At 41.9% G+C, this 14,438-nt stretch overlaps 1 protein-coding gene across 4 annotated transcripts in view; it reads left to right on the top strand.

Annotated features, from left to right (window-relative positions):
- Positions 1 to 14,438, top strand: part of SYNE2 (spectrin repeat containing nuclear envelope protein 2) — a 185,718-nt gene that overhangs the window by 107,224 nt on the left and 64,056 nt on the right. For 3 of the 4 annotated variants that reach the window (XM_037393367.1, XM_037393369.1, XM_037393366.1), the window contains exons 65-75: positions 1,030 to 1,227; positions 3,069 to 3,236; positions 4,690 to 4,796; positions 5,420 to 5,576; positions 6,460 to 6,591; positions 7,586 to 7,795; positions 8,913 to 9,014; positions 10,080 to 10,199; positions 10,349 to 10,549; positions 12,104 to 12,277; positions 12,856 to 12,987. In XM_037393367.1, the coding sequence (XP_037249264.1) occupies positions 1,030 to 1,227; positions 3,069 to 3,236; positions 4,690 to 4,796; positions 5,420 to 5,576; positions 6,460 to 6,591; positions 7,586 to 7,795; positions 8,913 to 9,014; positions 10,080 to 10,199; positions 10,349 to 10,549; positions 12,104 to 12,277; positions 12,856 to 12,987 (1,701 nt within the window). The remainder of the gene's footprint in view (positions 1 to 1,029; positions 1,228 to 3,068; positions 3,237 to 4,689; positions 4,797 to 5,419; positions 5,577 to 6,459; positions 6,592 to 7,585; positions 7,796 to 8,912; positions 9,015 to 10,079; positions 10,200 to 10,348; positions 10,550 to 12,103; positions 12,278 to 12,855; positions 12,988 to 14,438) is intronic. The other variant, XM_037393368.1, reaches the window with a different exon arrangement.

Below are 14,438 nucleotides of genomic sequence, written 5' to 3'. Positions count from 1 at the left end.
TTCTGTATATCAATGTTACAAGCATTGTCTTGGTCTTGGGCCAGGACCACTGTAGGTTGAGTGGGTGCTGCCCTTTAAGGCTTCTCGAACACTACAAGTGGGATCAAGCGCAGCCTCAGCGAGTTTGCAGGCAAGACCAAGCTGAGCGGTGCAGGTGACACACCTGGGGGACGGGATACCATCCAGAGGGGCCTGGATGAGGTTGGGAAGTGGGCCCGTGTGAACCTCATGAGATTCAACAAGGTCCTGCACCTGGGTCAGGGCAGCCCCCAGTATCAATACAGGCTGGGGCACGAAGGGATGGAGAGCAGCCCTGCGGAGAAGGACTTGGGGGTGCTGGCGGGTGAAAAGCTGGACGTGAGCCGGCCATGTGCGCTCACAGCCCAGAAAGCCAGCCGTGTCCTGGGCCGCATCAAAAGCAGCGTGGCCAGCAGGCTGAGGGAGGGGATTCTCCCCCTCTGGTCTGCACTGATGAGACCCCAGCTGGAGTACCGCATGCAGCTCCGGAGTCCTCAGCACAGGAAAGATACGGAGCTGTTGGAGCAGAAGTGTGCAGTATTGCTTCTTAAGGGAGGGCAAATAAGAACTGCACAAGACATACTTGAAAATACACCTTTTTTTTTTTTTCTGTGTCACCTGGAGCCAAATAAAGTGTATTTGACTGTTGCAGCTGAACACAGGTAGCTTTTGAGTGTTGCCCAACAGTTTGCTTTGCGTCTCTAAACTGCAATGCTTTTGCATCTAACTCCTAGAGAAAAACACTTCTCCCCAGGGAGACCTGGCTGATGGTGAGTCATCCCGCTTCCTGTAGGCTCGGGTATACCTGTGTCAATGCAAATTGCTGCTTGGAAACCTGTTACACTAGATGAGGGATCACTTGGCTGCTGAGTTTCTCTTTCTTTTTCTTTTCTTCTTCTTTTTTTTTTTTTTTTTTTAAATAAATTAAAAAATAATCTGGCAAACACGGTGGCTGTGTGTGTGTGAAAATCCAGACCGATAACCGCGTTTCTTTCATGTGCTTTGCTTCAGAGCAACAAGCCGCCTCCTGCCCACGCTGGGAAGGCTGTAGCTCACAGCGGGCTTGAGCCGGAAGTGATCCTGCAGGTGTGCCAGGCCCAGGTTGCTGAGATGGATCAATGGCTAGATCAAACCAAAGTGTCCCTGAGGTCAGACCCTCAGACCCCCAAAATGCAGCACATGGTGGAACAGCAGCTTGCTGATTGCCAGGTAAGTCGGAGCAGTCAGTTCGCTGCTGCCATCCAAACAAAGTCACCCCTTCCCTGGAGCATGTGTCTGCAGAAGAGCTATGCTTACTGCTTCTCTTCTCCCCGCTTAATTGACTTCATCACACTTGGCCAAAAACAGGTAACCGCTTGGCTTTGGTGTCAGGTGTGGCTTTGGAAGGGCTTAGTTAAATCAGATAGAGTTGGGAACTTTATGCATCCAGGGCATTTAGGTAGAATTCTTGAGTATTTTTAAAGCTCTGTTTTTCTTTGGATTATTTTCAGAAATATGGCTTAGTATAGTTTGAATCCTCTATTAAAAGGCAATTTTTCATTTTTTGCAATCATGATAAATCAGGTAGAAAAAAGAAATTATTTTTTTCTTTTGACATTTTCAATTTCTGTTTTTGCTGGAGTGATATAAAAGACTGGTAGAAGGTAGCTTCCAAGCTGGTAAATTCTTCTTGTATACTTTTTGCGAAAAGCTGCCAGCATAGGTAGAAAGGGGCTTTTCCTCTGCCCTTTGTGAGCAGTGGCAATATTTAGACCTACTGCAGTAGTGCTAGGGCAGCCTTGGATGGCAGCGGAGGCAGTGGGTGGTACCTGTGCGTGAAAACGGGTAGAGGAAAACAGGACTGGCATGAGGGGCTTGGATGAGTGGGAGTCCTGGCATGCAGCTTTTTTCTCTGGTGTGCAGGTTAAAAGAAAATGTGTGGGCACGTCACTTTGAAGTTCCCTGCAGTGCCAGTCTGGTGTACTAGTTTGCTTCAAGCAGTGAGTCTTAATACCTAAAGCCACAAACTTCACTCGCCATAAAGGAGCCAATACCAAAATGTCCCCATGTTAAATTACTAGGAGACATTTCCAGCTGTTTTGTTGTTGTTGTTGGGTGGGGATTTTTTTAATAGGAACTGAGTCCATACCAAGAAGTGCCTCTGAGTTTAGGCTATGATTCAGCCAAGTGCTCGGGTGCTGAACTCTGTGGGAATTCAGATCCGGAACGCACCGAAGTAGCTGGCTGTGTGTGGATCCCATTCAGGGTTAGTGTCAGCACAGGCTTCAAGAGGGCAATTCCAACCAGCAAAAGCATGTAGGCTTCAGGCAGCTGTAAGCACTGCTGAATTCCTGTCAGCATTTAGCAATTTGGCTCAATGTTAAGATGTGAATTTGGGAAGGGCAGCTTTTTCTAACCTGGTCAAGATCTACACAGAAAAATACGCATAGTACCAAAGCAGAAACAGGCTCTAGATATGGACGTATGATGTAAAGCAGTTAATTTATTGCAGTTGATCACTTTGTAGTTGAGCCATGGTACCTGTCTCCACACTCATCTTAAAAAGGTGAGTTTAGAGTAATGCAGTGATGCACTTTGATTCACAGCAGCCTGAGTCAGAAAACAGATCCCAACAGTTCTTAATGGCCTGGCTGATGTGTAAACATTCCTGTGGTTTGGTAATTCAGCATCATTCCTCCCAAAGGGTGATGTGATCAGTCTGTGCGCTGCCTCCTTCTCCCGTATTGAGGTTTGTTGTCGTCTTGGTTGTATCCACATGTATCATTTCTGCTCTTCTCTTTTGTTACTCCGTGTCTGCATTAACATAACTTCCTGCAAAGGCTGTTGTTTGAAACAGTTTTAAGACTAATTCTGTATAAAATCTATTCAATTGTTCAGAATAAGGAGAGGCTATATTGGAGGAGATCTAGGGGATTTGCAGCTATTCCTCTTTTTGCCTGCATTTTTCCATTCTTTTTAGACAGGGGAAGCATGAGCTTTGACTTCAAAATGTTATCAGGAAAGGAGTATTGTACTTCTAAGGATGAATAATTGACTGCTGTCCCTTCTAGGTGAGGTTATCAGATATTGAACAAAAGGTCCTGTCTTTAATGGGAGGTTATGGAGATAGTCCAGACTACCAACAAGAGACTGAGTCACTCTCCTTGAAGCTGAAGGAAGTGAAATCCAATTTGGAAGAAGTCCAGAGGATGCTTCAAGACACATACGATGAAGACCAGGTAAAGCATATGAATACTATGCAGAGCAAGAGTGGGAGAGTCATGGTGCTTTAATGTGCTGTGGTTGCAGAAGAACAGTTAGAGCTCATCATGATAAGCAAGGAAGGGAGAAAAGTCAATCAGAAATGTCAGCCTTGCTATTACTCTACAGTGCTGTATAATTATTTGTAGTTTGTACTAAGTAGTGGATTTTTAAGGAGTCTATGAACAACATCTTTTCTGCTTTAAGTGCTCAATGACAGGTCAAGTTTTTGTGAGGAGTAAAGAAAAAGGATTGGGGGTTTTGTTTTGGCTTGGTTTTGGTTTTTTTTTTCTTAATGCCTTCAAAATGCCATGATGTTTGTCTGTGACAGTGTCACAGCAGAGACGACTTTAAGCTGTAGTTTTCTCTTTGAAGAACGTGTAAATAGCAAGGGCAGTGACTGCCAGCTGTCCTGTACCACAGCTGTACACTCTTTGCTGAGTTTCCAGTGGGTCAGACAGTAACTCCCATCTTCAGAGCTAATTCCTGCTCTGTTGTGCAAGGGGCCAGAGGAGCTCACCTGACGCCAGAGCAGCCACAGTCTTTCTGGTGCTGGAGGAGCACCATCTAAAAGGGAACTTTCGTGGCCCCGGAGAGAATTAGCTCTGGTAAAGGCTCCTGTTGAAATATCTCTGTGAACACAGGCAGGTAGAAACTCCATGCATGAGCAAATTTATAAGCATAAATTGCACATCCTTGTAACTGATGTAACCCTGACACTTGCCTTGTATCCCAGTGGTTCAGATGGCATCACCCATCCTTCCAATCTCCTGTTTTTGAAGCACTGATGTATTATGAAATCTGAATCTGTATATTGACATTGCTTTTGAAGATTAATTTGAAGCTAAAGCCTTGTGAACATTTTCCCATGGGCTAACTCACAATGACTCTAAGGTTGTTAACACAGTGAAAAAAATCCTGTCATGTTGTGCTCTGAAAACTAGATCTGTTTTGCTAACTGAAAATTAGCTTTTGTTCTTGTCATATTATTAGAAAAGAATTAGAGAAAATGATCCAGCCTAAGCTGCTAAAATCACTCACTTTTAAATCAACACTCTCCTTTTAACGAGTGGAACTCAGCCTCATATTTGAGCAAATCCCCATTTTCCTTTGCCTTTTTCTTTGTACAAGGATGGCAGTCACTGGCCTTTAAATTTCTGTAAGTGCATAATTTGTTTCTGATCGACGGTTTTTGCTTTTAAACTTTAGCTCAGGCAGAAATATATTCCATAAAAATACACATTTTCAGAAACCTGTTTGTCTGGTAAACTCATGTTTACACATAAACTGCATTTTATTCTGATAGATGTATTGTTATTTTCTTTGCTAAATGAATGCATGTAAAATGTGATTGGAAAAGCACAGTTATAATTTCAGATTAATACAGTGCACATTACTCATTCGATTGTTCACACTGTTCTCTGTGTACAGGATCTGGAAGCAACTGGGCAGAAAAGCCTCATTGACTTAATTGAGTCGTGCATGGAAAAAATGCAGCAACAGGTTGAGGACAGCGTAACTCAGAAATTAGAATCAAGGTACAAAATAACAGAATTGGTTACCAGATTCAGTGATGTAAAAGTGCCTAAACCTGCTCAAACTTTGCAGTGGCACTATTGGTTCTGTGCAGGGATGTGTGCCTTTAGAAGAAAAACTGCAGAAGCTGGGAGATTTCTGCCATCAACAGTCTAGAGAAATGGAGTCTCATTTCGCTGATGACCTCCTTGTTACTGGGCTGACTCTAGTGTTTAGAGTCAGTCTTGGTATCAGACAGGACTGACACCTGCCATAAAATAAAGCAGGCCCGTCTGGAGGCAAGTTGGGTATCTATGTTCACAGCCATTGCTGTACAAATGCATGGAGATACGCAGACAGATTTAAAGGCAGCAACTTTGAAAAGGGGGAATTGGGATCGTGCACCTTCCAGCACGGAGCCAAGACCCCCTACAGGATTATGCTCCCCGTATTGTCATTTCAGAGCATGCCCCTAGAGTGTTTCAGGGGAAGGTTTCATGCACTTGTTTTCAGTTTTGTTTTGAGGCAGGAGCAATAGACACTGATCTTGTAAGACTTAAGAAGTCTTACAAATCTAATTTTGCATATTCTGCTTCAGTATTTGCCATTCTAACAGTGTTTTTGCATTGCTGTTTGCGCAATACAGCAACGGAGAATCTGATCCAAAGAGCAAGCAGCCTGATCTCACCTTCGCTCCAAAGGACCAAACAGATAATAAATGGCAACATTTCCCACAAGACCTGTCATCAGAGATGAAATCTCCTCTCTGGCAGCTCGTGGAACCTCCGGTCCGTTTAAATTCGGTAAAACACTCTTTCTGCAGGCAGTTAGTTGTGGTAAAGATGGCAATTAGTGTATCTTCCTGCATCATCGTCTCATGTTGCTTTATCAGATAACTGAAATGCGTGCAAGTGTTCTCCAGAGGAAATTGTTACTGCGATTTCATGACTGTCTTTTCATTTTACTTTGAGGTAAATGAAGTCTCTGAAGTAGTGACTACTAAGCATAGTTTGGGAGCACATAAGTGAATCCTTGCAGTTAACATTCAGACTAGGTGCTATTTGCTTAATTCTTTGAAGACAACTAAGAGAGCGAGCAAGCTCCAGCTGGTTTTCATGGATGTGGGTTAAGTCTTAGCTCTTGCAGATGAGATCATTTTGGTCAAAACAAACCTCTGGCTTAAATTTTGTTCTGTCCTTCACCATTATGTTCTGTCTTTCTCACATATCAAAAGCAGAGTTTGGACTGCAACAAGCGCACGCGATGTGTATATTCTGAACAGAGTGCAGAATTTTACTTGGGCAAGACTGTAATTTCTGTTATTAATAGTTTTGTTCACATTAGATTAGAATGACTAGGTTTCCTGTTCTCTGAAATGACTGCACTAAATGGGAGAACAGCAGTCATGTCAAAGGATGAATGTCAGGTCTTTTTCAGGCAAGACTTACACTGCAGTGAGGCAGCAGGGCTGCCTTAACACGAGCTACAGTCAGTCTCTCATCACGGCATAGCCTACCCAACTAATTTTTGCCAGTAAAAAAGGAACCCTGCTATCCAGGTGCTTTATATTAATGCCTTGAAACTCTCATTTTAACACATTTTGAGGGGAGTGTTATCTAGTTGCCCACAGCCCTGTCTCCAGTTGAGCTGTTTGCCTAATTACAATGTTCTTTTTCCAAATGTTAGATTCCGGCAAAGATGAACATCACCCCCCAAGGCACGTTTGCTGATGCAGAAACCTCAGCTGTGGAAGAACTGAAAACTCACACTGTCCAGCTGGGAGACCTAAGCCAAGAAGCAAATGCGGTGCATGCAGAGGTAAAAGTAGCATGTCCTAGCATTGCAGAAAGCAGCAGGGATTCTAGACACAAGACACTGTTTGGGCACTGGGAAACATAGCCAATAACAATATTACTGGAAACTATAGTGTAGCTTTTGCATCAAGTATGGACTATTATCTAGGAATCAGCTTAGGACTTTGAGAGGAAACTTTACAAGTTTCTGTTATGATTCTTCTGCTACCCGAATCCATAAATTTGCTAATGGGGGTGAAACTCCTCAAACAGTGCAAAGCAAGGAGCCTGTGAATGATTTCAGTAAACCTGCAGTACTGGAACTGGCAAGACAATGTTGTGCCCATTCCTGAGGTTAGAGACCTGTAAGACCACAGCCATTCCCAATACATAAAGGTTCATTGTCTCAGCTTTGGCCTTGACAGCTCAGAGTATTACATGCATGTAACTGTCTCATCCAGGTCTGTCCCTCATTATTTCATTAATTCCGTTTCATTAATAGCTGACTGAACCTCTAAGCTTATACAATCTTATCTTATATACCTTATATAAGAATCTTATATATCTTGTATAAGAATAAATCTTAGCTGTGCCTTGGGTGAAAGTACTGAAGACTTCTGACTTGCCTTTACCCAGGATAATGTGGTAGAGAAAGTCTCTTCCAATTTGAGCAGAAATTTGTTTGAGCCACTTCTGGCAGGGAGGAACATGGAAATACTAACCACCTCAGTCTTCTCCACCAAAGAGGCAGCCATGCTGCAGGCTTTTTGTGAGGTAACTGTCCTAAAGCATCCAGGGAAGGAGAAACCCCAATGGATTTCTGTTACAACAATACATATTTCCTCTCTGTTTTGCTGGTGTTACTTAGGAATAACACCACCAAACTATTTGGTGTTGCACACATTTGGGCCTGTTGCTTTTACAGCAATTATCAGTTTGATTCCTGCTGCCTTTTACAGGCAAGAGTCCTTGGACCAGAGACCATTTTCACTTGTGTTGTCTTTCTTTCGACCCTTCAGACTCTTTCTGTCGACCTGCAAAAACTTCAGGCTTATGTGAGTGATAAAAAGGATGATCTTCTAAAGTGTATTTGCTGCACTGGTGGGAGCACAGATGAGTTCTGCAAGTGCTTTAACAACTTGCAGGCATGGCTGGAACAAACTGCAGCTGCCACTGCTTCAAGGAGTAACTCAATGAAGGATGAGCTGGATCATAATAGCAATTATCAGGTACTCGACTGCCAAATGCACATCTTGTTTCCCAGCATCTGTTAGACTTGTCAGTGTTAATGCATTTGGGTTACAGATGAGCAATCTATAATGAGCTTTCACTTTTTGGTACTAAACAAACTTGTCTTGGCCTCTCAAGAAGCAAATTAATTTTGCTATTTATGATGCCGTTTGCAATGCTGACTGCCATGGAGGCCTTAATCACAGCAGAGAATTTGCATGCAGAAGAAATGGAAGTAACCTGGGATCCATGCATGCAGAGCTATAGGCTAAAGCAAGTTTCTGTGTGTAGAGATTAGTCCAAAGAGGGTTTCGTATTTTCTTTCTGCTGCTCTGTGGACTCAGGAGAGGCAGCCTTCTTCCTTTTTGGTGCCGTGTCTGGCACCTTTAGCTATGTGCTGGAGGTTGATTTGACGCTTTGTATTTACTGTTCCCTTAGATTGTGTGCCATGGTAGCAGAAGCCATAGTTTTGCAAATTTGCTTTTCTTTGTTCTTTTTTGGAAAAGCCCATCATGAGAAACTTTTCTATAGATTCTCGTGATGGGCTAAATCTACTAGCTATTGCTGGACAATGTTCAGGTTGGGTATTTAGGCTGAAGTAAGGAAAGAAAAACATGGTCTTTGAAAGACAGTTTCCAATGTCCAGCAAAACTCCAGTGTGCTCATCAGCTGCAAGTCAGCCTAGCCCTTCACTGCTGAATAATAGAACAGTTCCTTTGAAGAGCACTGGGATGTTGTCTCCAAACAGTAGCAGGGCTAGTCTTGCAATGTTTACTTATGTGGAATCCATGGAGCCCCATCAGTTGCCAGTAATGGGCTCATTTTCTCATTTCAGAAGAGAAGAAATTGTTTCTCTACGAATTTCACAGATTTTTACAGTCATAGAGGATCATTGTGACAGACTAATCTTTCTTACATTACACAGACTACAGAATTTCCCTCTCTAAGTTACGGCTTTAAGCTCATAATGCATATGCTCTATTTTGTCTTTTTTTTTTTAAGAGGAAAAAGTGGTTTTGCTGTAAGAGGTAACCATTTGGTTTGCTGTGTAATTTTGTCTAGTCTATACTATATTCCTGATATGTGATGTACTTCTGCCGTTTGTTTCTTTTGCAGAATGAAACCAGGCTGCTATATGACCAGTTAACTGAGAAAAAAGCTGCTCTGCAACAAAGCTTGAATGCAATACGTGGACATAACATTTCTGAACAGCTTCAGGTAGTTTTGTTCGAAGGAAAGGAGAGGAAAAACTCTCTGCATTAGCTGAAACTGGGATGTTAGGTTTTAAGAGCGGGGGGTGGGGAGGGTTCAGTACTTGCCGCCACCACCACCCTCCCTTTTTTTTTTTAGTACACCCTGACCTGTAGTCAGACCTAATTTTAGTCCTTTTAATAGTTGGAATGGAGGAACCAGTCTGTCCACAAACAACCTTTCAAAGCAAATACACCCCACACTAGAGCAGGGAAGAAAAAAAGCTACACACAGTACAGCACTTTGCACATCATGCCTTTTTGTATGAAGAACTAGCTTTCCTTTGTGGGAATAGGACTCTAGTGTCTCTGCTTATTCAGCATTTATGAGCGCTTTTGTCATATGGCAGTCATTTATCATTTGACCAGTTGAACTCTTTTCTTTGGCTTTCATAGAAGTTAGCAGAGAATTTAAAATGAACGGACAGCATATCCTCCCCAAAATGGCCATCGGCTGTCTGTTTAGCTGTTGATGAAACAAATAAGGTGTCCCAGAACTTTCCTGTTACAGGCTCATAACCTTGTTTACAGGCATAACTTTCTGCCAGGCTGAAAGCTATGTTCAGAACTGCTGAATCCCCTAGCAGGGACTGCTGCCTTAGATATATTCTGGCAAGTAACCACTCTTGGAAAAGAAATATCAGAAGGACATAGCTTCCCTTCCTTCAGAGAGAACCTGTCTCAGTCCATCCCTAAGTCTTCCTAATTCTTAAGAAAAAATGATGTTTTCCGAGTCCGTGATTCCTTTTAATGGCTCTCTTGAATTAGTAAACTGAAATGCATGTTGGACGCTGGACTGAGACACCAGACCTGAATTCCCTTCCTGGCTGTGCTGTGTGAACCCAATAAGCTGGGTCATGACCAGTCGTGTCAATTTAGCTTAGAAGATCGTCGGCTCTTGGTGTCTCATGGTGAACTTACGAAGTGCTAGCATGGCAGAGATATAGCCCCTGGATCTGCTGCACTACTAGTGAAAATAGAAAGTTTAATGAAACAGAACTCTTCCTAATAGCTTATTTTGTCCTTAATTCAGAAAACTAATGCCTGTGTTTTGGAGCTGGAAGACTTTGAAAACAAAGTAGCAAAACTGAGAGGCTTTGGGGAAAGATTTCAATTACCTACCACCTTAATCCAGGAAGTTTATAAATTAGAGGTAAGAGCCCAGTACCATATTCTTCTAAGCAATGTATTTTTAACACCAACAAGCTGATGGTTATATTGTGTTCTGGGAATGTGTGTGTGGCGGGGTTGTAGGATTAATTTCTGTCCTTCATGAATCATTAAACTATGTTTAAATTATAGGATGTTTTGGACGACATGTGGGGGATTCTGAAAGCAAAGTATGAGGAGCTGTACTCTCCTTCCACCATTGACAGCCAGTATGAAGACTTACTTCGCGGGTTTGCAGACCTGGTAGCCATTGGGCAAGAGAAGATTGCACAAGATCCAAAGCAGCTAACGAAAAGCAAAGCAGCTCTACAGTCTCACCTGGAAAATCACAAGGTATAAGATGCTTATCATAGCACTGCTCAGAACAGCATAGCAGGAGCACTGTTTTCTGTGACTGGTTTCTCTCCAGTGTTATGGAGAAGAATAACTAGGTCACAGCACAGGGGAGGGACTGAAGTACATGCATTAAACAAAGCAAAGATTTTCAGTAGACCAAAATAGGACCCACTGAAGTATGAGAGAGAGGTTGTTATTACAACTGCGGTTTCAGTGATAAATTAAGATCACAATTTCATTTTTTTCAGTCCAATACTCCTTTGGCTTACCTCAGAACATACTGATTTGTGAGGAAAACACGTCTTTGTAATTATTGGCAATAAATCAGTAGTGAGATTCCTGAAGTTGCTGTCTAGCAACTGGGAGCTGAGCCTTTGCTTTCAGCATTCTGTGCCGTTGTGATCTGATGGAAGAAACTTACCCATAACAGCTCCTTTTCCAAAGGGGGGATAGTTTAGATCCTCCCCTTAGCAGCCCAGTGTCCCAGGTACCCAGCTGCTACGTGCTTGATGGAAGGTGGCTGAGAATGCATCTGCATCCTCCCTGTCTTTCTGCTTGGCAAGAAGCCCTGGCCAATGCTAGTCACTTGAAGATGTCTGTGTCATTGTCAACATGTTGATTTAAAGTGTTCCATGTAGCTCAAACTCCTGTAAGAATTGCTTCAGGATGCTAAGCACTGCAAACCACTACAGCAGAGTTGTAGGAATATTGTTTGTCACTCACAAATTGACCTTAGCAAAGCAAAATATTAGGAATTTATTTGGAAAAGAAAACAGATAGTGTATCTCCAGTCCAAATATACATACATTGATTTCCAAAAGCGAAACAAAACTGCAAAAGCTGTTTTCCCTGCCCTGGTTATCAAGACTTATCAGGATGCTCACACAGCCAATGCCTGGTATATGATCCTCAAGTGAAATTCTTGTACTAGTTATTAGTTCCTAGTGAAGATGATCTTGACTGAAGGCTGTAATCTTAAACCCTCAAAGTTTTTTTTATTTTGTGTTCTGTGGGGAAAATGTTCTGTTGAGATCAGACATTTCCCAAGAGCTCAGCTGAGCTATAACTGAATCAAACTGTTCCCTTACAGTTATCCCAAAGGATTATTGTGCCCTGCCTACTACTTAGGCCTTAGAACTGCTAATACCCTTGGTGCTTGGATTCGCCTTGCATCCAGGTGCAACAAACTGGATAATGGCTGGTGATAACTACCTCAAGCTAAACTATGAATTTATTCATAGTTAAACTTTTCCTTCCAACATCTTCCTGCACCATCTTCATATTTCACACAAACTGAAGGTATAAATGTAGATCCTTTTTCTTTAGAAATGTATAAATGAAAATAGTGTATGCAACTTATTGGTGGTTCCTGACTAACTGTAAAACAGTAACTGCCCGTCTTGGGGTGATGCAGAATTTGGGTAGAAGGCTCCCGAGTCCAGCTGTGAGAGACTGAAACTGGCTATTTTTCTCAGCGAGTCTTCTCTGTCTTCTTCATTCTCCTGCTGTGGATTTGTGATCTCTCTTAAAGCTTTAACTTCTTTTTTTCAGGACTTTTTCCACAACCTTATGATCCGCTTGGCTTTCATGCAAGCATTTTCCAAGAAAGTGACTCCTTCCATCCTACAAAAGAGAGAGGAATTCTGGCAAGAGCTGGTGAATGACGTCAAGTTGCTGGAGCAGAAGGCCATCCAGTATGGCATACACTTGGAGAGCCTGTTAAAGGTAACGAGCCAAAAGAAACCCAGAGTAAAAGCTGGGAGGAAGAAGGGAGAAGAGTTGCATCTAGGGGATCCCTTTTCACACCAGTGATTCTTTGACTAGTAGTTCTCCTTTCCTGTCACCATTGCACAGCAACAGTCTGTTGCTTGTTCTGTGTGTGTCAGTCAACTGGCTTTTTTCCTTGAAAACCTCTGAAAGTGGACATTTCAACCCATTACTCTGACTTCATGACTTCTTGCAGCAATTTTTGAGTGCCTGGACTGACAGAAGAGCCCTTTAAGGCACAAAAATACCAGTGCCACTTTAAAATAAAACCTAACGATTGATCTTAAAACACCCTAGAGAATAAAAAATTAAGTATACCACTTACAAATAAGAAACCTTGAAGATAATGGAGAATGAAGGAATTAATCTGTGATGAAATCATGTCTCACTTCAATATTTCTATATCATTTACCTATTTTTGTTTTGTTTCATTAAAACAAAAGCTGCAGATGCTAGAATAAGCGTTAAGGCCTCAGCCTGGTGTAGGAAAAATGCAGAGAGATGTGTGCTGTGTTAATAATGCAATTATTTTTTAGGAATGGATGGAATTTGATGATGAATGCCTCGTTTTCAATAAGGAGTTAGAGGCACTTGCCTCTGCATTGCCTTCTGTGAATTTGGTTGAAGAAACAGAAGAAAGATTAATGGAAAGGATTGCACTTTTAGAGGTATTTGCGTGTCTGTCTCTGGTTTTCTTTGTAGATCTGTAGAGCTGGCAAAACAATTAGTTAGAATAGGAGTAAAAGACAGTTTGTAGGGCACTGCTTCCTTTGTGTCCTTGTCTCTGTGTGGATGCAAGCTGAAAACTGACTTTTAAATGTAGCAGGGGATCAGGCTCTTAATTTCAGCCAGGGGCTACAAGTTCATTTAAGTGGGAGTAATGACTATAGCTACTTTAGAACTTGATCTTCAAGTACAAGTATTTGGGAGAAGATGGTGTGCAGGTTACGTGGCTCCCAAGGACAGCAGGAAGCCTTGGAGTGAACACAGAGCCACTTCTCTGTAATTCAGGAGCAATTTTCATGCCATGAGATAAAACCTGTGGAAGAGGAGAATCAACATAATGCCTTCAAAAATCTGAACCCCTAGTTGCAGTAGAAGATCTACAGGTTTACCAGGTCCTTTTAAAATCCCGAGAATTCAAAATGAGATGTTCAAATTTCTATCTGACCAAAGACAGTAAAATTCTGTTTGTACAGAATGTTAAATAGCTTCCTACTTTGTTCATAGCTGCATCTCTGATGGCTTTGGAGGCTTTAGAACCTCAACTCCAGCTGGAAACATTTAATCTATGTTTTCAAAACATTTGAATATAAGGATATGAAACCAGCCTTTATGGTTGTTTCATAAAAGTAAGAAGAAATGCTGTTCAATGAACTTAGTGATGTATCTTCAGAGAGTGCTCTCGCATTCCTCAGAGGTTTGACCTTTCTCGGTCTTCAGAGGACCCACTGTATTAGAAATTTTTGAATTAATGAGTATTTGGATCTGTATTGAGTCCAGTTTGATATTTAGATTCATAGACCACAAAGGCAAAAAGGACTACCGTAATTTAGTCTAGTCGTTCGACATTCCCAGAAAACTCTGAGCTACAGTAAAGCTTTTGAAATACAACAACAGTAGATATTTACAAGCATAGTGTCCCCCTGGTGCTTTTGATGCTTATCACTGAGACTGGAGACATGGAATATTTGCATAGCCGTTGAGTGTGAAGTTGCCTGGTTTCCCTTGTTTTTTAAGTTCTTAACTAGCTCTTCACTCTTAAGTCTATTGGTCTTTAAGGACATCAGAAACAAAGTAGTAAAGCTTTAGAAGGTGCTTTTGAGGAGAGTCCTAGTCTTGGAGCTTCACAGCTTCGAGGACAGAGCAGAATAAAATTCTCGAGGGCTTAATTTCTGTGAGAGAAATTTCCTTGTTAATAATATTGTACAAGCCCCTTATATCTGGAGAGAAGTGAGATACTTGCACATCACGCAATTACTACTTTCTGCCTTCTCCCTGGGACTGATCTACTTCCTGGTATTTTTTTTCCATTTTCTCGTTTTGACCTTCCAGTGAAGTGTAGTAATGATAAAATGATGCTTTGATTTTATTCAGCTGTCTAAGCAAACCAGGCCAT

The sequence above is a fragment of the Falco rusticolus genome, chromosome 7, assembly GCF_015220075.1.
Source record: "Falco rusticolus isolate bFalRus1 chromosome 7, bFalRus1.pri, whole genome shotgun sequence".
NCBI classification, from domain to species: Eukaryota; Metazoa; Chordata; class Aves; order Falconiformes; family Falconidae; genus Falco; species Falco rusticolus.
This window is presented reverse-complemented; position numbering and strand designations above follow the sequence as displayed.